The 25,757-nt window shown below is 39.3% G+C and overlaps 1 protein-coding gene across 1 annotated transcript; it reads left to right on the forward strand.

Annotated features, from left to right (window-relative positions):
• The first annotated feature begins 7,951 nt into the window (after positions 1-7,951).
• Positions 7,952-25,509, forward strand: SHISAL2A (shisa like 2A). Its single transcript, XM_056497590.1, has 4 exons — positions 7,952-8,306; positions 15,476-15,615; positions 21,301-21,378; positions 25,006-25,509. Exons 1-3 carry the CDS (start codon positions 8,125-8,127, stop codon positions 21,330-21,332), a joined length of 354 nt encoding a protein of 117 aa, XP_056353565.1. The 5' UTR covers positions 7,952-8,124; the 3' UTR covers positions 21,333-21,378; positions 25,006-25,509.
• The last annotated feature ends 248 nt before the right edge of the window (positions 25,510-25,757 follow it).

Here is a 25,757-nt window from a genome sequence, read left to right on the forward strand (position 1 = left end):
GCAGTGCTTGTGTCTCAGCCTGAACATTTTGAATGTAAAATTTAAAATGCAATTAAATTATAAAATAGCAACCAATGATGCAAAAAAACCCCCAACAAAACATTGAAATTCCATCTTCTCTTATTCTTATCTTTCTTTACATCGATACAAATGCTGATTTAAAATCCAGCAATAAAAAGAAGCATGTGAATTCACAGTCACACCTGTGTACTCACAGCTAATAGTGACTGCACTGGCTCTGAAGCAAAAAGGCTTCATACCATATTTGTGTTTACAAGGCTGTACATGTGCAAGATGGAAGCATTCCCCAGTAACTGAGTCAGGTGATTGGGAAAAACATCAGTGCTGCTTTAGAAAACTTCTTAATATGTAGTGAATCAACATGGACTGCTAGCAAACATCCATGATCAAAACTGATGTGGTGACAGCCACCTTTTTTGCAGCTTTTTTTCCACTGACTGTGGAGAACTCAGCTCAATTAGCTACACGCAACTCTGCTCATTGGTTCAAGCCTTTCATGAACCCATCCAGAACTCCCCGCCCAAGGCAAGGTCTTGCATTTTTTTCTGAGGATTCCTTGTTTTTTATAATTCAGATTATGTAATTATGATTGAACACCAACCAGGCCTTAGCTGCCTTGCCTTCACAAATTTACACTATTTGGACAGTTATTCTGTGAACAATTAGGACTTGACTCTTACCTCGCTGTGATGGAGTCTTAATTATCCCAATGGAAAAGCAATTTCTCTGTGGATCTTTTTGTTAACCTTTAAATTCAGCCCTACTTATAGAAAAAAAAACAAAACTAAACAACACTACCCTTCCCCAACAAACTTAATTAATTATCCTTTTTTAAATTTTAGAACACAGTTTTTTAAATTTAAAAAAATAAATGCCTTATTCTAAATTTAATACATACTGAATGTAATGAGTTTCCAAGCAAAATATGATTATTTTTAGTGAGATGAAAATGAAGAGTATTTGTTACTGATGGAGGAACTGTAGCAATAATAAGGAAGGGTAAAGTAGAACATTTTTAGTTTAATATGGTAATAGCTATATTCTGTTACTGAAACTTATAGAAGCCTCAGAACATTGTGAAAAAAAGGCTTGATATTGATCTTATGGATGAAGTCACTAAGCATGTGGGTAATACCATTTTCCCAAAAGCATGTAACAAGTGAAAGAAAAGCACACAGCAGAACTTAATCTTCTGCTTCCAAGTTTGTACAGATGTCTCTCTCACCTTTAGTAAATCCAATCAAAGAAAGCAGGCTATCATGTGAAAGTTGATTATTTTGGCATCAGTTAAGCAACAGAAATAGACAGCAACAGACGAATTAATTACAATTCTTTCCATAAGAGAAACAACACTGCTATTGTAAATTAAGGTAGTTTAGCTTGATTCTGCTTTGACTACTCCTCTGGAGATGCCCATCATGCCCATGACAATGAGCTGCACTGATGAGCTTTCCACTTCAGTAGCAACAGAGAAACAATTCCTGTCAAAACCCCTGGTGCAAATTCTAGATATGGAAGAATGATGAGAAGATGGTTAGGATGAACAGATACAATATATCTTATAGCTTTATCCAATCTCAAAGAGAACATCTGATTAGTGACACTAATACAGATGAGATTAATCTCTCATCTGAGATGTAGCTGGTAATCATTTCACCAAAGCAGGACTGAGCAGGTGGAAACCTGAGCAATGGCTCACTTGGCCCAGCTTCAGGTCTAGTCTGTCACTCAGAGCAGTTCCATTAATTACAGATTGTGTGGTAATCAGGTGCTCTGATAATGAGGGATACATAGCAAGAGATAACAGTAGCATTTTAATAAGTATTGTGCAAATGTAGTTAAGTTGAAAGACCTGTAATGTACCGAAAACATAGAAACCATTAAACCTCTAGTTATTATCAGCAGTCTTTATTCCTTTAATGTTCACAACCATCTTATCAGAGGATAAACTATGTCAGGTGTTCATAATAAGAATATATTTTTTATTTTTCATCTGGATCATCTGCTTATGTTGGACAACTGCTGCTTGTATCCACTGCTGAAGTGAAAAGGGATTTGAAACTGAATAAGGCTTTCTAATTCCAGCCAAAGAAAGGAGGGCTATGGAAAAAGGCTCTCTTCACAGCATCCCAAACCTAGTAGCGTTCAGAGATGGAAAACAAACTCACCTTCAGCACCAGAAATGAGGAACAAAACTGAGCTTTTGAAGCTAGAAAATAAAACTGAGTGTCTGTCAAGAAAGCAATTGCTAAGAAAGGCACGTCATGGCTTGTGAACAATGTAATGATATCAGGAGTGAAACACCCTCACATTACAGAGCACTGGAAAAATGAATCAGTATCTGTGAAGTGATCATAAGTATTACCAAAAATCATGCCTTAAAAAATTCTGTATTCCCACTAGGTATGGTTAACATTCAAAAATAACCTTTTCACCATGCATTAGAAAAGAATAAGAAAATAAAGTAATTAAAAACTCATTGTGAATTGAGCTGAAATCTCTCCAAAAGTTGTGTGGTTATTATTCTAAATTCTGAGTAACCTAATATTCTTTGAATGTGATTTTGTACATTTAATTTCTTCTGTTTGAGAACAAATAGAGGAAACAAGAGCAGAATTTCATATTGGCAATGACATGAGTAATCTGAAATATTTCAAACCACCATACAGAGTTTTGCCACGTGAATTAATGAAATAAGGAATTCACTGTTTGTCATCAGATGTGTGAAAGAGAACTAAATGAAGCATTTTTCCAGAGGATTTAAATTTATTTGCTGATAATAAAGGAAACAAGTAGACAACTTCTGTTCTGTTCCAAGCTTTGTAGGTAGAGCACAGTTCCTGCTGCTCCAAAGGCTGCTCCTCTTTGCCTTGTCCTTTCAATTTGTCTCTTTCCTACTTCTGTCACTTCACCCTATCCCTGTTCCCTTCAGCTGCCAAATCCAGCCTTCAATCCTTAAATTTGTCACACCAGTTCCAGTTTCTTACCCCAAAATTGGTCCAACTCTTTGGCCTTAACACCTTTTTTCACACAGGACTGAAAAGTTCAGTCCCAACAATAAAGCTTTTTAAAATAAGAAGCAATTGTAAATAGGGTCCTGTAGAAAGTTTCTCTTGCTGAAGAATTTTAACAGTAGATGATGTTACCCCCCTACACAAAATATAAAGGCAGATGTGTGGGAGGGTTAAAGAGGAATAATTATTGCTGCTATTGGTATCTGCATCTCTTTGAATTATAAATTAGAATGAAAGTTCTCTGTGATAGTTAAGTGACAGAAAAGATTCTGAGCCAAGGTACACAAAAATATGACAAAAAGTATATAATTTTATAACAAAAACAACTTTTGGCATTTTAAAAATATGCTTAATAAGACTAAATCTGAATTATTGGCCTAATAGTTTGAACAAAATAAAAAAAATTAAAAGCTTCATTTTGAGTTTACCATGAAAACAGTGGGAAGATATTTTATTGTATTATTTATTCCTGATGTTTGGAAGTCAGCAGTTCAAACCTGTTTACTTAGATATTTTTCTTTAATCTTCAGTTTTAGGCAAAGTAAATTCAAAGTGTGATTGAAAGTGACAGTTCATATAAGCCTATGAAACTATGATTTTCTGGTTTGTTGCTTAGTGTAGAATAAATGCTGAAAAGATCAAGAAACTTGCATGTTTTCTAAGTGCTATTTCTGATGGAGATCTTGCGTAAATACTCTGAAATAATAGGCCCATAATTTCTAACTACCTTGTAATTGAGTAACTGTTTCAGAATTATCTCCATAATCATTCCCTACATTCAGAAACTACATACTTGATAGAACCCTTTAAAATTTGCATCCTTCTATTCAAGTAGAAAATGCATTGCAACATATATTTTGTCTCTAAAATTATAAATAATTATATTTTACAAGCAGGATAAATGAAAGTTACATGATGTAGACAGTGACAGATTGAGGGTTTTTTTGTAAGTAAGGAACATGACAGTTTTGTGCTTTTTACTCAGATAAGTAAGAACTATTTTCTTTTCTGAAAAGGAAAAATAAATGAAAAACACTCCACAAAGACAACTGCAGTCAAGACAATTCGGTTAGGTCATTTTTGAAAACTTATTTATGCTTCTGACTGTTCTACTTCTAGATAGGAGAGTAAGTGTAAAAAGGTAAGATTTGCTTCACTGAGTCAATGTTCTGTAATATTTACCAATAACAGCACACAAACACTATAGATAATGAGGCCATTGCACAAACACAAATTACTTATTGGATCTCCACCCTCATTGCAAAATTACCAGTGTCACTTCCTACTTCAATGTTTCACTGATTTTTCCTCTTAAAATTTTGACTGAAACCTCCTTTGAGCATCAGCTTCCTGATGCTCAATATTACCTTCTCCTTCTTCATTATTTAGTTCTGTGAAGTAGAGACAGTTGAAAGTCAAAATCTATACCCTACATTGACTGGGGAATCAATTAGAGGATAATGTGTGTGAAGTAGAGTTAGAATGACTAGGAAAATTGGTAGACTCGAGAGTGACGTGAAAAACTCATATAATGATACTTTATACATGTGTTCACTTGCAAAGAGAGGATCTCAAAATACAAACACTTTTGCATGCAAGTGTCAGACTACTCCATCACTCTCATAAATCTAAAGACTTACAATCTGAAACACAATCTGGGAAAGCAACTTGCTCACAGGTGGTTGAATTGACAGCAGAACTCAAGATGTACCATATCCTTTTGATAGATTTCAGTCCCTCACTATTACACACAGTTCTTTTTTAGTCCTCTGAGTGAGAGCATCTCACTGTACTGCAACTACACACCACTTAAAACTTCTGTGACCCTTTCTGTTTTGAACTTTATGCTGTCATGTGCATTCCTGAAGTGTCTGCTACTCATGTAACATGATAAAATATGTTATCTACACTAATCCTGATGTCAATTTAACTTTTTACTCTTAATCAAAGCTCATTACATCATCTTGGCATGACAATTTTGTTTAATTGCATAATTTGCTAACAGATCATTTTTGAAAGTAATTTATGCAGCTCTTTGCCAATTAATAATTAGGTAATGCTCTTAAGGAAAATTTTGCCATGTAGGTTAGCGGATTGATGCTGATCCAGACACCTATATCATAGTTCATAATTAACTTTCTGTGGAATGTTGGCTGGTAGAAATGTGTCCCACAGCTGTTAATGTGAATGTTTGTTTTTAGCTTTTAAGTAGTGGTTAGTGCAGAAGCAAAATTCACTTTGAGTTGTCTAAATGGAATGGCTGAATCAGGACATTTTAGCTTCTCTCTCAAGCCTCCTTTGCTCCAAACTGTATCAGACAGAAAAACTCCCGTAATTTGCTGGAAAATTAAACCAGCCCAGTTCTGCTGGCCAATATCTTGTGGAGTCAGGATAAGTAAATAAGAGGCTGCACACTTTTCGCATTAATTGTAGTCTAGATGAATATCATAATTTTTAATGATTATAAAAAATGCTGCTGTTCTAATTATCACGTAGACAACATAGATATCTTAACCTGGAAGGCTTGAAAGCAGTTATAAGACAGAGAAAGCTGCAGTTCCATGGCCCCAAGTATTTTGAAGATAGACTTTAAGTACAGCCATAGCAGTCTCTTGGAAACCAATGTTAGTATCAGTAAATCAGTCAAAGATTTGCAGAAGAGTCTGTGTTGCAAGCACCCAAGAAAGTTTGTACATTTTACCAGAATTTGAGATAGAGCTTCACTGCACAAGGGACTCATATTGCCAAGGATGATAGCTCAGCACTCAGAGAATAGAAGTATCCTGTTTTGGATACAATTCTGAAAGCTGCTCCTGAATACCTGGATAATTTACCTCTTACCTCCAAGTGTACTACAAAGTCTTGGATCTGTTTCTCAGAAAGTTGGATGACCTCATTGTTAGGTTGAAACACACTCATCACTCAGCGGAGACAACTGGTCTTGTCATCTGTGTAGTAACTTAAATTGATATTGGTAATAGTGAAGAGAGAGGGAAACATATTTTATGAGATCTAAACCACTAACTCCTACTGGAAGAGGTCTGTGTTTTGTCAGTGGAATGATAAAAGAATGTGATGTTTTTATCTGACATAAAAGATGATGCAGAGGTTCCACTGGTCAGTGAAGTGTCTCCCACTCCCACTTCAAACCCTGTTTCTGAGCATCTCATCAAAAGAGAATGGTTTTTAATTTAAATCCACCAGCAGTTACATAGTTAATTCAGTCACTGAGCTCGATATCTCAAACATAATTTCAAATGTTTCATATAAATCTTTGCAAATAATTGGAGCAAGAAAGCACGCTAATTATTGTCACCCAGTAATCACAGCAAGTACAAATTGATTGCATGGTATAAATGAGTATACTGATTGATGAAACAAACAAACGGAAAAAGACATTGTCACTCCAGAACCTTTCAGCTTTCTTTGAAATCAAATTTCTTTAAGTTTGGACAATGGATCCACCTCTACTCCAACTCTGACACAGGTCTATGACCTTATAGTCATTAAGTATTAGTGCAAGTTTATGTAAAACTGAACATAAAACTGTGATGGGTAATTTTATTTGTTCCACATCACTGCAGTAATAATTCTGAGAGGAAAATAGTTATCTGAGTTCTGGCTTTTTGGAGAAAAATCTCCAAAAGTAAAAGACTAATGTGAAATACAAAAATAACCAAGAATGTTCTATGTTCCTAAAGGTTTCTTGACCACTTGATTTGGGAATGGTGACTTGAAAACATGAACTGAATGACTCCTGGGTTCATGACTCTCTGTCCCGGCTGTTGAATTCTGGTATGAACAGAACCTCAGTGGAAACAGATCAAGAAAGGATAAGATGAGGAGAAAACCAGAGAGAAACACAAGGATGGCAAATTACATTTTGGAAGAAAATAGTTATTAGCAACTGAATAAGGTACATAAAGACATTTCAAGAGATTAATACCTATAAGACTGGAATTGGACATTTCTCCATCTCGAGAAGTTGTAAGACTTAGGTCTCTGTTGTGAACACAGTAACTTCACAAAGTCTTGGATCAGTCTCCAAAACCATGACATTTACCCCTGCACTTCTTAGTTTCAAGCACACCACATGCTGTTTAGCTGACTGATTCATACAAATGATCTGGGAAAACAACTGATGGCTTCCGAGCTGGGATTCACCTATCCTCCCCCCATCAGAGACTTTCCTCAATCACAGAAACACAGTCCCCACGTCTTTGTGATTCAAATGACCGGGAGATTGGTCTCTTAATCCCAAATAACACAAGACACACAATTAAATCCTAACACGTACTGACACCATTGACATAACTGAGGTTAAGTTATGGAAAAGGCTGCCTTCTGGTCTTAGGTAAGGACATTTGGAAATGTCTTTATCCATTTCAAATAAGTCAATCCTCAATTTTATCATTAAAATAATTGATCTGATTATATCTGATTTGTCAGAACAACCCAAGTGATGAAGTCACAACTCTCACAAAATCTCATCATCATTTAGCCCTTTTCTTTGTTGGTATTCAACACTCATTGATTTCTCCTGATCTCCCCTTTTCTGGAGTCTTCGCACCAGCCACATCACTGTCATTCATCCTCTCACTTTGTCCAGCGCATCTTTAAGTGTTGAATCTGTTTTTGAGCCGGAACTTTCTGCCCCTCATCAAGCTAAGGGGCCTGAGCCCTACAGAAGTGTGATCCCTCCCCAGGTTCACCCTGTTTTTCGTCTCCTGAGACCCCACCCGGGTTTTGGGTAAGGACGGACCCCTGGAAGCTCTCCTCGACACGGGGCCCAGCGCTGAGGGACAGCCGTGCCTCAGCCTTTGCAATCGCAGCGCGGGCCGGCCCCTCACGGCGCTCTCCCGCCCTCCCCTGCCTGCCCCTCACGGCTCCCGCCGCTCCCGCGCTGTGGCGGCCCCGGGGCCAGTGGGCGCGGCGGTGCCCGCCGCCAGCGCAGCCCCCTGCCCGCCCGGCTCCGCCCGCCGAAGCCGCCTCGCCTCGCCTCTCCTCGCCTAGTCTCTCCTCGCCTCCCCTGCCGCCCGGGTGCCGCCGAACCGAGGCGCCGGGCGGGCAGCGGGCGGGCGGCCGCGCCATGAGCGCCGAGTGCAGCAGTTACCTCAACGCCGACAAGGTGCTGGTGAGCGGGTTCAGCTGCCCGCGGGCGGGTGGCGACTCCCGCGCCGTGTTCTGCTGCGGCTTCCAGGACGTCAAGTACTGCTGCGATGACCCCCACAGCTTCTTCCCCTACGAGCACAGCTACATGTGGTGGCTCAGGTAGGGGAGCGGTGCCCGCGGGTGGAGGCTCCGGGCGGGAGACCCGTGTTCGCCCGAGCTCGGCTCGGATGTGTGTTTGTGAGGTACTTGTAACCGGGCACTTTCAGGCTGCTTTGGTCCCTCCGAGAGTAGCGGTAGAGCCGCATGTTCAGCCCAGAGAGACTCTTGCTCGTGCCAGGGTAGTTTCTGAAGGAAATAACTCGTAAGGAAGCGCCGGGAAACGCTCTATTCCTCCGGCGGAGCACCCGGAGCATCTCCCGCCCTTTGGGCGTGAGGGGAGCGGCTGTCTCGGGTCCTGAGCGCGTTGAGATGCTGCGTGCTGTAAAGTTCCCAGTGACTTGAGTTACTTTTCCATGTGAGATAAAGCACTACGGAACTTTCCAGTTGGAAGGGGCAGATAATGAGCCTGGCGCTCTCCCGGGATAGTGCAGGGATCTGCCTGGCTCTGGCTGGATCTCCAGCAGGGGCAGGGAGAGCTGCGCTCAGCCACCCCGCTGCTCTCTGTGCCTGATTCCCCGCGGGCTCCGAGGCATCCACGCTGGCCGTGCCAGGATGTTAGTACACCTCTGCATGGGGCTTCCACTATGTTTCTTACCAACTTGTTATTATCCTTAATTTTGTCAAATCCCCTTCTGGGCTTGCTTATACCGTCTGCTTCTGCAGCCCTGGTGGCAGCAGTCACTACCTGCTGTTTGAAGATAGATCCTTTTATCTGTTTTGTACTGTTCCAAACTACTTTTCCTGTGTGCCCCCTAGCATTAGGATTGTGAGATTTGGTGAACAGCAATTACAGGTTCAGCTTATGGGCAGTGTTTAAAATGTTGTGAGCATTTGGTGCATCTATTCTCAGCTTTCACCTTTCCAAACTGAACAGCTTTTGGATTATCATTGAGGCAGATGCTATATCACGCTGATAGTTTTGGTTGCATCTCATCCATACTGTTTTTCACTCCACGGGGCTGATCTTGGAAGTGCATAACCTGGAGCTTCATGCCCAAGGTGTGGGTGTGGCAAGGTTCTACAGAGTGGCCAAATCTTGCCTCCAGCTCCAGTCTCACTCTCAAATTCTGTTCTGCTGGTGGCCAATGTGTTTTTGATGTCTATTAATGCCACTTCATATCGACTCCATGATTTCAGTGAGCTGTCACTGAAAACTCCAAAACTTTTCTTGAGTTCAGAACTGCCTGTTCTGAGTTTATTGCTATGTAGACTTGGTTTTGTTCTTTACACATTATCTACACTGAAACTCATGTACATCACTTTTGCCTGTTCACTCAGTTTTCTGCAAGCCTTGCCCTCAGCATTTGATTGCTTGTAGGCGTTTAGGATCATCAGAAACTCAGATTTCATTTCTACACCAGGTCATAGATGAAGATATGGATGAAAATCCTCTCAGCGACTTCTTTACACTGAAAAGAGACCACTTAAGCCTTGTACTTTGCTCCTTATGCTTTTAAGCAGCCTTAAATTTGTAGCAAAACCTTCCCCTAATCCTATATCAATTCAGTCTTTTTAACCACGCTTTCAGTGGAGGGCTTTGTCCAAAAGCTTTTTGAGACATCTAACTCTGTCTACTGGGTTCCTCTATCCATCTGCCCATTGACACTCTAGCAGGTTATCACAGCAGTGTTTTCCCCTCATCCTAGTGCTGATCCTTTCATTAAAGATTTTATGTCAGGAAGCTGAAAGTGCCAGCAGCTCCCTGTGTGTAGAGCATGGTAACGAGATGGTTTGGGATAGAGGCTTTACCATCAAAGGATCTGTCCCTCATATTTGGGGAGAGTGAGCTTGGGTCACAGACAGGCTCAGGATCAGCACTGTGCAACCAGACACCCTCAGCACCTTGGCCAGCAGCTCTGCAGTTCCACATGTGAATTCTGTCAGGGCTTGTGAGTTAATGCTGTTCAGTACTGTGGCCTTACTATTTCAATTTATCTGGTCTAATATTTAATGTATTATTATTTAAAATCTCCTTTGTCTGCTGTAAATAGTAGGTTGGTTGTGGGGATCTCCCAGCCATACACTGCTGTGACACACTCACAATTACTTGGCTTCTTTGATGTGAGAAGACATCTCCAAGTGTCCTTTTTTACACTTATGCTATCAAATACTCACAGTTTTAAGGTTGTATTTTTTCATAGCCTTTGACTGCTTTAATCACATTAAACATTCTCAAGATGGCAGAAAAACTGAAAGAATAAGTTAATATTGCATCACAACATCTCATCTGGATGTTGTAGTGAAGGCTCTGTAAGTTTGATATTTTCAAAAACTGCCTCCAAGAACTGAATCCCAGGAGAGGCTTTAATAAAATGCCTCCCTGAAAGCTCTTCCTTTAAAAAGATTTTGTACAGTCTGAGAGGTGACTGCTTAGCCTTCACCTAAGTCAGAAATTTGGGCTCAAACTTTGAAAACTAAGGATTTTTTCCCCCCCTTCTTTCTACAGTAGCCCTAAGCTGCTAAAAGGACTCATGGAAACTGTCAATCATGGAGTTTTGGTTGTGCTTAACTTCAGCCATAAATGACTATATCCATTGTGGAAAATAGGTGAATAAATACAATTTACCTCTCCAAGCAAAGTTACTGAGTGGTTAGAACCACTTCCTGTAAGTGTTTTCAGTAACAAATAGAATAATTTTTAGTTATTAACACACTGGAAACATTATAATATTACATAATTTTGAAAACTTTATACATTTTCATGTGACAGTTCAGTTAGGATTTTAAGGAAAACATAAAAATAACATTTCCTGGCCTCTCAATGTTTTGGTGATCACTAGACTACTACTGATATTGGTTGGTAACAGCCATATGATAAAATAATCCTATAATGCTCCTTTCAGCCTTTGAGGATACACTTTTAAGACTTGGAACCCTTAAGGTTTAAAACTAAACAAGGGTGAAGCAAACCAGCCAAGGTAAGTCTGGAGATGGAAGGGAAAGGACTGGGAGGCTCTGACAGGGAACTGTTTTAGGCTTTGCTTTACTCCAGAGCTTTGGGATTCTTTTCCTAAATCTTCATTTGCTTGACTCCACCCCAGATATTTGAAAGCACTGACTGTGCACCACAAGTGGTTGGTGATATCTCAGGGATTACTGCAGTGTGGTGGCATGCCAGGTAGAATCCCAGGAAACTATTGCACATTTCCCTTGTGTTTTTCCTGCTGTGGGAGCTGCTGGACTATCATAGACAATTGAGCAGCTCTGACACGTTTAACATTATCAGCAGAATTTATTATATATAATTAATAATATTATTGATTTATCTTTGTAATTAATAAAATTATTAATTTCTGACTTACACTTTTTTTGCTGGTATTTAAAAAAATAATATAGTTTGGTTTTTTAAAAAATAGATCTTGAAAGACTTATTTCCTCAAAGAAGAGGGAAGGAATCATTTTCCTGTCTCTTACAGCTGTCAGGAGCCCATGGAACAAAGAAGGCAAAATTAGGGAAAGACAGAATTCATCAGAAGGTTATTCAGCTTTTGAATCCACAAAACACAGATGCTACAAAACACCAGTGAGCCAAACACTGAGCAGCTCAGCCTCCAGAGCAGTGTGCTGTGCGTGCACATGCAGCTATCACATCTGCTTTACCTCCCAAGCTGAGTGGAAGGGGAGAAATGCTGAACATGTGGTATTTGTACTGAACTGCAGTTATGTTCAGTCAGCCTTTTTGTTTCTCTTTGTTCTAAAATATTTTATATTTATTTTTGTTGCTCTTTTGTGAAGTTTTATTTTTATAATGGCTTCTTTCAGTATCAAATAGAATTCTAATATCCATTCCAAAGCCATATCTTTTAAGTTGCATGTAATAATAGATACTTGATTAAAATTCTGTCAAGCCATTGTGTATAGATTTTACTCAAAATGCCTTCTTAATTAATACCCATAGAGCCATGGTGGCCTGATACTGAGGCCAATCTTTGCTTGGCTGCACCGACCTCCAGGCATCTGTTTTGGCTTTTCAAAATAGCAAGTCTTTTGTTTCTCTATGCCCATTCTTCCAGTCTCCCAAGTATTTATCTGTGTGCTTTGCAAATACTATGAACAGCACGTCACTGCAACAACGGCATTGGGAACATTTCATTTACTCAGATCAGGATGACTCATGAGCTTCCTTTTAGTCTATCAGAGGGCAATATTGCCTCTGCTTAGCCAATATTAAAATTTTCCCAAGCTTTTGGTGCCATGGATGGACTAATTTTATGAATTAAAAATAACTATAGGTGTGTGATGCTGAATATCCACTGGCAGATAAATCAATGAACCCACTCAGCAGCTCTCTGGACACAGCCTGGGGAGCCCTAGGGCCTTCACTGCCATCTTTATGCCAGATTGTTGTTTTGGGGTTGAGTAGGTTGTTGATGCAGGGGATTTTGCTTACTAATGAGGCCCCAGCTGTGGGCAAGAGGGACTTTTTAGTTTGCTTGTTTAGTGCCTCTGCTGTCAGGAGACTGATCTAGAAGACACACCCTGAGACCAGCAGACTTCTGGGTGGCCTTCAGACAGTGTTTAAGACAAAGAATGGAAGGTGGCAAAATGTTTCTAGGAAGGGCTTTTTAAAGCAGATATGCAACACCATGGTAATTGCTGTAGGATCTAGAGGACATGCTGAAAATTTTTTATCTTCAGAGAAGTGTAATTGTTAAAGTTACCATAGTTATTTGGTATTTTGTTTCTGAGAACAGCTTTATCTAGTAAAAAAAGAAGGAAAAGATTGTGTTCTGGTTAAGAAATGTCAGTGTTCAGAGCTGTGGAAGACATATTAAGTTTCTCTGAATTAGATAAATTAAGAAACAACCTTCCATCCCCAAACTTTAACCAAAATTAATCTTATAGAGCTTAATTATACCTTCTCTGTGGGTTGACAGCTTCAGCAGTTTGAGAACAATCTGGTATTGAAACATTGTGTGTTTAAAAAGAGTGAGTACAAATTGTCCTGATTCCTGATTCATTCAGGAAGTGGAATCAGAGTATCTGTTTGGTTTTGTGATGCTGGTGAGATCTTCTCATGTTGCTGCTGGAGCATGAGAAACATTTCTTGTAGCACATAACCTGTGATGAGTCTTTGACCTGGAAGGTTCCTCAGATTTTTCTTGCCTTTGCCTTTTGTAACTCCCAAAGCATCTTACACAAGTTGTGTAGTGATACTGAAGATGCTTTGTGCTGTGAAATACACAACAGTATCATACAACTGCATGGAGGAGAGCTACAACCAAGAAGTAACAAATGTCTGAATAGAAAAATGTATAATCATTAGTATGTACTTGATGTATTTGGCTTTAGGGCAGTTGACTTGCTTAATGTTTGGATAATGGTGAGCAACCTCCTTAGTCCTGCACTGCAGACTGAAATTTAAATGGAGTCTTACAATGAAGCTCGTACTGTCATGACAAAAAAGCACGAATAACTCTTTCTGAAGAACCTTGTTTGTATATAGGTCTTCAGCCTTCTGTAATGTGTATTTCTTGTATTTTATTTATTTGGGTCAAGGTGTTCCAAGGGAAAATGAAAAAATTGGATCAGAACCCAGGTGAGATCTCTGAGTGTAGGTCATATTCAGATTCCATAGAAAGCAGAATATTGCCTGCCTGCGAGTTTTGTTTGAGCCAAAAAACAATAAGGAAGAATTTGCTTAATATGTGCATATATGCACAAAAATGTCCTAAATATGTAAAAATGTCCTATTTAATGCAGATTATAAATACTGTGAAAAATCTGCAGAAGGGTAAAGCTGTTCTTTCCATAACCATTTTGCTGATAACAAATTATTTTAGCTGTGCATGAAGCCAAATGTTGCTCAAACTTCATTACTGAGTCTGAGCAGTAATTAATGAAAGCCTCATGTGAAACTCATAGTGATAGCCGCTGTTCTCATCCTGCTGATTTGAGGAGTTTCTCCTGTGGACATATCTGTGTGCTGGTACTGTGGGAGCTTGTAGAGAAGCTTTGCAGTATCTTGAATATAAAATTCATAAAAACATCCCAAGGCACAATTCTTCTCATCTTCCTGCAAGGCCACAGTAGAGTTGACTTCTCCCTGATAGCAGTGATATATAAAGGCATTCTTATGACTAGAAGATGGAGCTTGTAGAATTCAATACATTCATCTCTCTTCTGTCCTTTTGACATCTGTTGAAATTGTAAATATACCAGAGCAGTAGAATAAGGATTCTCAGTCCTCAGACTCCTCACCTGTGACCAAAAGGCTGCTGTATAATTTTACCAGGATCTTTGTTATGGACTGTAGAATAGAGGACTGGAACATGGAAGGCATCAAATGGCCCAGGAGAGTGTAGGAAATGATAGCTAGACTGTATTACATTTGATCCTTTATTTCATCATGAGAATTTTACATTTGGAAAATACTTGAAAATAAGGGTTGGAAATCAGGAGAGATTTCTGTATATACATATACTGACTCACTGTATGCCTATGGGAGGTGTACAAAGTAGCTTTTATCCTGCAGAATAGTACCTTGATAAAATCTACATATAGTACTGTATATTTGGCCTCTAGAGTAATTAATTCCTGCTTCTTTGATGCCTTTGGTATTGTGAGTAAACTAATTCAGCTTTAGTTTTCCTTTTACTGTGACAAAGATCATGGGAGAATTTCTCCAGCCTTGATTGGAGATTTATTTCATTAATGCAAGGGCACAACAGTGTTCACAGTACTCCACCCTGCTCTGCAGATCTGCTGACAGAATTGAATGACAAGGTTTTTTATACTAAAAAAAATGGCATTTCAGATTGAAAATGCAGCTTTAACAGTTATGTTTTTTTGAGCTGCCTGGAACCCTAGAATCCCTCTCTGTGTGTGCACCGAGGAACTTTTTGATCTCACTGATATCAGTTACTGCATGAAGTTATTTCTGATTTTCATAAATACATTTTAAGTCAGACTCAGGAGTAATATGCATGAAATGTCACTGGGGGCCAGATGTTCAACTGCTGTGTAATGACATTGATCATTCTGAGGGCAGTGAAATAACTGCAGTTTACATAATTGATGTATTGATCTCTAAACTTTGGTTTACAGGAAAACACACAGTTACTCCTATGCCTGAGTACAAGTAAACTCCAGACATCATCTCAGCCATTGTTTTAATAGGTGCCCCAGGTGGTTTGTACACTTAATTTTTTGTTGTTTTTCTCTCTTAGTGTTGGAGCACTCGTGGGTCTGTCAATAGCAGCAGTGGTCCTCTTTGCTTTCATCATCACCGTGTGTGTTCTCTGTTATTTGTTTATCAGCACCAAGCCACGCAGCAAACTGGATACTGGCTTGAGCTTACAGACAGCAGGTAAGACTGGTTGTTATTGATGTGCTTTATCACCTGCAGAGCAAAAGCCTTACTCTGTCCTTAAATGGATGTGGAGGAATCCTACAGTGTGTGTTTTCTTTCTGATGGGAATGTCAAGATGTAATCAGGCTGTCCTGCTGTTTTGCCAGCTCTGTGAAATCTGTACCAAATACAAAACATTTAGCATAAGCTCAGTATATTTATTTAGTAGTAGGAAGAATGTAAAAGTTTGCAATACTGGGTGAGGGTAAATTAGCTTCTTTATCAGGAAGAGACTTATTGACTTTGTTGCTCTGGATTTCCTGTCAAGAGTACATAAACATATAATAGTGATTAATTCTAGGAATAAGAATCTCAGGAGAGATTTTAAGTGTATTTGCTTGTGACAGAGAGGGGTCATTTTTTTTTTTTTTTCTTCCTTCCTAACATAGGATCCAGACTTTGAAGTCTAAAACACTTTGTTTCAGTAGCAGTAGTCCATGCCCAGACTGTGTTGGCAGATGCCTGCAGGAACAGTGCATGTAGTCAGCACGAACCCACTCACATGGGAAAATTGCTGCTGTTGCTGCTGCTCCAGTTCACTACGTTTGTGAAATCTGACTGCCAGTCTTCTTGGCAAGATGGGATGTAATAGGTTTCACCCTTTGTCGTGGACATTCTAAAAACCAGTAAAGTTGTAGGAAATAAAGGAATGTTGTACATATTTAGACACTGGAAGTTCAGCAGGTTGAAAAAGGGGAATAAGTCTTGGGAACTCAAGTTTTCTTTTTACTTGTTATTTTAAAATACTTCTATACCTTTATATATAAATATATAATATATTTATGTCAGTTAATGACCAATTAGTTACTGTAATTATAGCCTATTATAGAGCAGTAAGCCCCCTCCTGAGTCTAATTTTGTTCTCCAGAGAAGGCAGGCTTTGGTTTAAAAGTGGTTCATAGAGCTGTCAAAACTGCAAAGCCTCTCTTTGTAGCTCTATGAGGTGAGCAAGCTGCTGAAGTCACACATTCAGCAAACTGCTACTAATCTGCAAATTGAAAACTTCACACTTGTCCTGGAGAGAGAGTGGAATTAAGACCTGCTAGCTAGAACAGCCTAAATAAACTCTTGGGTGGGATGAACAAAATGCTCTCGTGAAGATGGTTGTGTTTTAATGATAACCTAACATAATGTTTTTGAATGTGTTGCTGTTTAACTTCTTCCCTCAGGTTTTCCTGCTATGGCACCAGCTCTTAATCTATTGCCAGGACAGCAGTGCTGTATTTCTCATGCCTTTTATTTTTGTGCCAGACACGTTTGGCACATGGGGAGCAGGGAAGGAGGCAGGTGCTACTGCATCACTGCTGCCAAACAATTCCATCTTTCCATATGGACTCGAGCCCTGCTGCAAACCCACATCCTGCTCGGGTAGCAAAGGCTGTTCCTCTCTTCCTATCATGAGGTGAACTGCATCTCAAGTTCTCCCACTGACCAGCATTCATACAGGCATTGCAAGTCACAGTTCTAAACCTTACGAGGCTGGGAAGCTGAGGGATCTTTGTTTTTTCCCAGCCATCATCTGTGAGGCTTGGAGCTTTGCTCAGACAAATTCCTCCATATTTAAGCACAGTTTTGACTACTCTCATCCCCTGTTTTTCACTTTTATTATTCTGCTTCTTTGGTTTCTTCAAATTACTATTATTTCACATCCAAATTCTGATAGCGTTGGCTGTTGGTGAGGTGGGTTGCTGGAAATTGAAAGCCAGTTATTTTGCCAAGGTTGAGAGATCTCTGGAAATGTTTTAGGATTTCACTGACAAGCCTGAATGCTTGCCTTCATCATACTTGGGTCACATAATAGTGAAAGTTAGTCATTGTTCTGTGGGCTCATCCAAGATCTAAATACAGAAGTGGAGTGGTTGAATTTTTATGGAAATAATTTCAAGATCAATGATAAATCTAACAATAAACTGAATATAAAGCCCTTTATTAAAGTTTCTGATTCTACAAAAGACATATTTGCTTCTGTTTAGCCTTAAACAAATGGTCTTCCATACCATCAGCACAGATTTTCCATAGTATCAGCACTGAGTATTACAGATTGGATTATTGAGTTAGCTAAGGATCTTTTAGCCCTAGGAAAAATTTACATTTTCATCTGAGCATTGAATTTCAGCAAAAATGAGCTCAGCCACTGGTATAGACAAGGAAGAACTACTTAAATGTTACTGGAGTTAGACATTTCTATTTGTAGAGTGCAGAGTTGATCCATAATATGCAAGGTAGTACAATTGCACTGTTTGCAAGCAAACACATACAAATGAAGATCCTGCCTTTCAGTTGCTTGTTAAGCTCTTTCCAAGAGAAAGTATTTTTCACTGAACTCATTGTAGATGTTTTTGTTCCTCCCATTTGAAGGTTGAAGACCTGTAACGATGGTAAAAAAAGGCCTCAAAGAAATTCAATCTCTGAATATGTAAACATGATGTATTTATTCAAGGTGAAAGGGAATTTGGTCATGTTCCTTGTTCTTCTCCTAACAAAAAACTTCTCTTTGTGCAAAAGGTTTATTCCCTTCAAAATGTGGGGAGCTAGGAAGTCACAGGACTTTCAGTGTTTTGTTAAGGCTGAGTGAATAATGCTGGAACATCTCCACAGTGCAAGAGATAAGGAGGACTGAGTAAATATTGCATAATTGTCAGGATAGGAGTGGTAAACAGGCAAAAAAGGGGAAATCCAGAGGCACATCTTGACTCTGGGAAAGGTGCACATACACTTGCCTTAGCCAGGCAGCTGATGGGAGAGGAGTGATCATTTCTGCTGGTCCCTAAGAATGAGCTTTGCCATCAGAGATATAAAAGGTGGAGAGAGCCTCTCCAGCTTGGTGACCCAAAGAGTTTGTAAACACATTTTCTGAGTTGCCCTGGTATTTCTGCCAGGTCTGGAAAGATCTTTTAGATAAAGTGTTCCATACCATGGCAAAGCATGAATAGCAAATTACAATTTATTATTTCCCTTAAAACTTAGCACAGGAAGACCTCTGTAATGCATTCAGAGTCAGATAGCAGGGACCTTTGGGTTGGAGTGTGAAAGAATTATGGCCTTGTAAATTAATCATAAGTGCTGGGGAAAATGTGCTTTAATAGAAGATATTAATTCCTTGTTCTTACAAAGCAGTGATGTCATAATATGCAAAAGTTCATGGTTTCATTTCATAATAAGGAAAAACACATCTTGAAAAATAGCCAGATGACTTTCCTGTCCCTATTTCTCTCCTTAATTAAAGATTCCTCATGGGGAGTGATTCAAATATATGAAATATTCAAGTATTTTGATGAAAAAGCACAAAACTCTCACACATTGTCCTTAGCTCAGTACAATTATCTGACTATTAGTTGTGGAAACAGATAGCTGCTGTTGGAATTCAGAAGTACTGCTTGGCTTTTGGAGTGTACATTCATAATTTTGCCTTCTAGGTTTAAGAGTAATTTCAACTGTATGGTGTTCTTGTATCTTTAAATTTTCCCCAGTTAGGCTACCTCAGATGCCAGTCATCTACCTCAGATTTCTGTATGGGGAAAAGTCAGCCAAAAGGGCTCAACTGTTAAAAAAAAAAAAAGAAAATACTTTTTTTTTTTTAGGAAATGAAGAAAATTTCCATTTTGAATTCCAATTTAGTGGAAGGGTACATCATTCAAAAAGATTAAATTTTGAAATGTCTTTATTTATGTCTTTATTTTTTATTATGTCTTTATTTATGCTCCTTAGCTTTTAAATTTTACAGAATTTCTTGTAGCAGTGAGATTCTTGCAGCTCATTAGGAGTGAGGTTTTTTACTACAAATATATCCACAGCTGCTGTAGGCTTCAAAAATAAAGTGCCTTCCTCTGAAACTGGTAGGAATTATTTTTTGTTCTTTTGGGGTCTGTTTTTTTTTCCCCCAGCTGAAATAACTCGGTTGTTTTCAGCTAAGATCTTAACTTAAATACTATTGTATAGATTTTTTTGGATGCTAAACTATCAAATCCCATTTTTGCATTTTTGAAACCAAACTGCAGTTTTTTCGATTCAAACAAAATAAAATAAAATGCAGCTTTCAAAACACCTCAATAACAAATAATTCCCCTTTCCCAATCTGCTTTTTCTTCAGTTTCTTATTAAATTAAAATATTAGCATTTTCAACTTTTCATCCCTTTTCAGATACAGAGAACCTGTTTTTCAATCCCCACACACTGGCTTGGAGAAAAGTTAAGTTTATCTTTTCTGTCTCTTTGTGTTGGCCCACACTTGGGAAAGTGGAAAACGAGGTGAAAGTCAGTGTTGAACTAAAGGGTAATGGGAAATACAGGGAGGCCTGGGAGGAAGATTGATGAGCTCCATAAGGAGAATTAGATGACAGGATAAAGCAGGGAGAAGCTTTGGAACTGGCAGAAAAAGGAGAAAACTGTAAGGAGCTGATTGCTCTTTTGCAAGAGGGATGGGACTGATGGAGTTGAGAGCAGCAAAGCAGGGAGGCAGCGATGCCAGAGGGGATGGAAAGTCCTGGGGACAGGAATTGAGCAATGGCTGGGGGTGGGCTGGGGAGCAGAAGCCTGGTGCTGGGGGAGAGAGATGGAGAGGGAGCCTGGCAGAGGCTCAACCCCATGTTCAGGGTTGAGATATAGGGCAGAGGAAAGGGAGGAGAGACTCCAAATATGACTTGTTATTCATGGATGTGGGGACTATAATGGGAAGCATAGTAGCAGAAAATATGGACTGGAAACAGAATGAGGAAAGTGAGAAGGTAATGAAAGAACAAACATCAGGTAAGAAAGAAAATAAATTATATTGAAAGTGTGTTTAGGAAAGTTTTTCCTTCTAGAACTTTGTTTTCTCTGCTGTCAGCAGGTATCAGTGGAAGCTGGCAGAGTATCTCTCTCCTCCCTTCCTACAGTGGTCCACTGCAGGCTGCCTTTGCTTTAGTTACTCTGGTCAGTTGGACAAATTGACTTATCTGCACTGAATCAAAAGATTCCTGCCCTTCTGCACCAAGCAGGTGTCTGCATTAGTTAGATGGTGGAATTTTAACTATTTCTTACGTTAACCTATGAAGTTGTGCTCTGAAAAACAATATTCAAATGCTACTAAGCTTCAAAACCAAATGCTCAAAAGATGGGAGATGCCAGAACTAAAGATTTTGTGGGAAATTAGTAAAATGCTTAACTAAAAATAGTTTTAATTTTTCTATAAATCAGGGGTAGTATTTGCAAAGAAATATTGTGAGTCTCCCCACACACACTCAGAGCTTTGGGGTCCCTGGATGAAGGTGCATTAAAAGCAACTGTGACTGATTATGTTTGGAGAGGGACGAAAGTTTGAGATTTCTGGTCTGTTTTCTTGAATATGGGAAATTTTTAACACAATTTCTTTCAGGAGATATCCTGATTTCCTGCTACAAGGCCAGCTTGTGCTACAGTGCTGCTCTTAAACTGCTCTTCACTTTGATGTTTATTCCTTTTTAACACAAGTAAGTTAATAATTGCAGCCTCCCTGAGGCCCAAGAATGCAAAGTGGAATGGATTTGATCTGTCTCATCCTCTAAAAATTGTAGAAGATTCCAGGATCTGTTTTTTCTAGTGCAGTGGGCATATCTATGTGTTACTACTTGCAACTGATGGAAGAATAATTATGTTAATTCTTCTAAAAATGCCTTTGTTTTACAGACAGTGAGGCCAGAGGGAGTTCGATATGTTAAAGACAAAGGCACTGAATGGATTCTACCAACATTATGAAGAAAAGAGGTACCATAATAACATTTCTTTTCATCTTATTCTGTTGTATTTGTATACTCTGTTTTACATGGATTTTATAAAATTATTCATTATGTAGGTTTTTAACTTTTTGAAAAGCACTAGCCAGCTGTCTCTGACTGATTTATTTATACACTGCCCTGATCCTGTCCTTGCACAGGGATGTATCTGCAGAGATTTGGACAGAGTACTTCCCCAGACAAATCTCTTCTAGATTTACTGGCACATGAATACTCCATCATGGTTATGTGCCAGACAAGATTATATTCCCCTTATGCAGTTATTGTCCTTTCCCTGAGCTGTCCTGGGTGCACCAGACCTTACTAAGGAGGCAGACACTGTAACTTACTCAAAAGAATTTTAGTGATGAATTGCCAGAAAGGCTCCTGTGTGACAAAGGGTAAAAGCAGTGAAGTTTCTTGTGGGCAGTTTAGTCTTCCATTTGCTTCGTGGGGATGCAGGAATGATTGTCAGGTAAATTCTGCTACAGAACTGGAGAGGGCTATCTTGCAAGAAAGTTGATTTTTATGCTGAAATCATGTGTAAAGGTCAAACTGTCTGTGGCACAGACCATGCAGAGTAGTGTTTAAAATGTACCCCAGGCTTATGAGGACTTTATGAATTATGCAAAGGACTTTAGATAGCATGAAACATCCATTTTACTTTCTGCAGGGGGTGAAAGCTCATGGCTGAACAGCTACAGAATGTGAGAATAGCTGCAGATCAGCAATGTCTGTCACAAGAAAAATAAGTGGTCCTATTTGCTCAGCAGTTGTTTTCAGATGAGCAGGAAAATAAATGAGTCAAGAGTTCCCTGTTTCGTGTATTTTCTCTTGTACCCTTTAAATAAGCCACACCATGCATCCCAAGTGCAAATGCATCTTTCTCAGAGCTCTTTATCGGCATAACAAGTTGATTTGGGCTCCTTGTCCTTATAAAAATACTGAAGTGTAACAAAACTAATTTCAAAACTCCTAACCACCTCCACACATTTTTCTTTTCTGCTGTTGCAAATGAAATGGTTTGTGGGAGAAAAATGCCATGGAAAGACTAAAATGGATCCTGCAGTCAGAAAGCCGTCTGTAGTGAGAAAATCCAAAAATATCCAAGGCAGGCACCAAGTAACTGAGATGAGCTGAGCTCTGTGAACGTGACATTGCTTTCTGAAGGCCATTTCCTCAGGCTGATGCTTATAGGGTGCCTGCTAACCCACTGTTGCTTATAGCGAGAGAATTGAGAGGCAGTTGCAAAAGACTTGGGTAGGCTTTGAATGCATGCATTATATAAAGACCAAAAAATCTGGAAGCTTTTTTTGTGGATGAATTACAGAACTTTTTTTTTGTTGCCAAAATGAGGCTGGCATTATAGTGAAGACTCAAAATACTTGAAACCTCATTTGGAGCTAAATTCAGGAAAACGATATCCTTAGCTTGTGAGCCTTTTTGCTTCCTGATTCAGAATGGAAAAGCAGGCAAGAATCTTTTCTGAACTTCAACACTTAATATGGCTAAGTGTTGGTAGAAATTCCAGGTCTCTCATTATTTTCTGTCCTCTGCTTTTCACACATGCTTGTTGCAGATTTCATACCCACACCTGTCATGGGGAGTCACTTCACAGTGCAGCACTAAGCCAGAGAATCCATCAGTGGCTACGGATTTCTACTGCTGGGAGAAAGCTACAGGTGCCAATTAGATTTCCTTTAGCAGGCATATTTCCTCTGCCAAATTCACTGAGTTTTAATTAGAAACAGGACCCCTTGTGCCTGGTGTAGTTCAGCATACAATTCAAGCTTGTTTGCCTGCTCTTTTCCAGCAGAAGAGCAAACACAGCTCTTAGCTTTACAAAGGGAAAGGAGAGAAACTAGGTAGACGAAGGCATTGCTTCATACTTAGAGTGATATATTTAATTATTAAATATTTGAGCTATGCACAAGAAAAATCTGACACAGATTTCATGAAGACAGATCATGACAAACCAATCAAATTTCTCTCTTTGTCAAGGTAATTTTGCCTATCAGATAAGTGGGAACAAGTGACCGTGATTACAGATCACAGACGAAAATGCAGTCAGAGAAATTTTTAGTGACTCATTCTCAACCACATTTTTGGAGACAAGAAGGATGTCTTGTGAAGTGTCTGGTACATTATCCCAGATAAGTAGTAAGAGCTTGGCTGAAGGACTAAAGAGCACATGAATAAAATTTTTGAATGACACCACCCTGAGACGGGTTGCAAGACTCTGGGGCTAAAACTACCTTTCAGAGTTATGTCAGTGCCCTCGAGAAATGTTCTGAAATTAAAAAAAAAAGTGAAATACAATAAAAATCAAAGTACTGTAGTTCAAAAGGAGAAATCAAATCCTCAAGTGTAACTGAAGAAGCAGATTGAATAGTAAAGAAATACTTCCTAGTGTCCAGTCTAAACCTCCCCTGGTGCAACTTTGAACCATCCCCATATATCCTTACACTGGATAGGGAGAAGGGATCAGAGAAACCCAGCATGGTTTGGGTTGGAAGGGACCTTCAGGATCATCTAGTTCCAATCCTGCTGTCATGGGCAGGGACACCTTCCAGTAGACCAGGTTGCTCAGAGCTCCACCCCATCTGGCCTTGAACACTTCCAGGAATAGGGCATCCACACCTTCTTCTGGGCAACCTGTGCCAGGGTGGGGTTTGCCTCCCCAGGTGCCAGGGCACACTGCTGTCAGACAGATGGATGTGCTGAGGAAGGGTACAAATCTAAGTTTACAAGTATGTCTCAAGTTTTCATTTAAATCTATCAGGAATGTGTAACCATCCTCAGAGTCTTCAGCAGAAAATAATCTAGAATCTACAAAAAGTATCACTTATAATTCACATAAGCATCATTACTCTCAGTGAACGAGTACTGAAGTGATGTACTTTGCAGGTTAGGATGCTCTTGCTGCTAGTTGCCATCTGTCTTGAGTCCAAGATTTCATGCTTCAGAACTTCTGTCAGTAGCTGAGTTAGCTGAAATTGTCCAGTGAGACTTCAGCATGTCCATTTTTTTTGCATATCCAGACAAGTATTTGCTTCTAAACCCATCTGTACCAACAGCTGTTGTACTTTACCTCAGAATCAATCCTGCTTTAATGAGCAGTAGAGCAATTTATTTGTATATGTAATTCCAATGTAATTTGGAATATATTCTGGTGTCACACACTGTGAGTATGTCTATCATTAAAAAGAAATTAAATGCATGATTTGATGTAGATATTAGTGGTGCATTTTCCAAGAGGCACTTCATAGAAATGTTAGATGAATGAGTGTCTTTATCTACAAAACCTTTTTTGTTTTGTTTTAGCACCATTGTGTATGGGGCCTTTATCACATGCAAAGGGAAATCCTCACTTGCCCAGTAGAGGAGCAGCAGCAGAGCTACCTATCCACAAACATCCCAGTATTGCATAGCTGCAGTAATGCCCTTTAGGGGTGCTGGTCTTCACCTTATAAAGGTTAGGAATAAAATGAGATACTTGGAGAGAAGTATCTGTGCCAGTGAAATGGATTGAGCTCTGTGGTTTGTTCTGGATTTTTTTGTAGCAAAAAAAATCTTCCCCTGTTCAGTCTAACTCATAACTATTATTGGTATTTTGCAGATATAGAGCTGCACCCACCACAAAGCCCCCATCAAAACAAGCTGTTGAAAGAGCCAAATGATTTCAAGAGATTTCCTAAGCCACAAGGATGGACTGTGACTGTAAGCCACAAGAACCTGACTCACTCTTCCAGAGTTGTTTCCTGGCTCTTACAACCACTGTCAATAACCAGAGGCCAATCTGAAGCTGTGCCAGGATGTGTTTGCGTATGGTTGCTAATATTGAGAAATTGTGTGTTTTGATTTGCACATATCAGCTACTGCTATCAGTAGTTTTCATGCAAGCTGTAGTCTCTACCCTGTGCAATTCCAGTGAGATAACACAATGGTCAAGCAAAGGAGAATTTGGCACACCATGTTGACCAAGCTTTAAGCTTTCCCTGTGTGCCATCTCAGTGTGGTGTCTTCATGTCATGAACATGGTTGTCTTTAGCCAAATGTGACTGTTCAGTGCACAAACCAATGTGAACATAGTATCTCAATAAAATCTGGCATTTGTGTTGTATTTTTCTTAATTTATCATTCCTCCCACCTTTGTTTCCTCAGAAGATTCTTTAGAATCTTAAAATTATTTTGATGGGAGAATTTTCTAGCAAAAGGCAAAGTTAATAAAAAATGAATTTTGTAGGGAAGTTTAGATTTTAACAGCTGTTTTCACTGATTGGTATACAGTGAGATGAATTGAAATAAACATCCACAATTGTTTTGCAGATTCTTCATCAAAACATGTTGGAATATTTCTTGGGAAGCAAA

Source organism: Oenanthe melanoleuca, chromosome 8 (genome assembly GCF_029582105.1).
Source record: "Oenanthe melanoleuca isolate GR-GAL-2019-014 chromosome 8, OMel1.0, whole genome shotgun sequence".
NCBI classification, from domain to species: Eukaryota; Metazoa; Chordata; class Aves; order Passeriformes; family Muscicapidae; genus Oenanthe; species Oenanthe melanoleuca.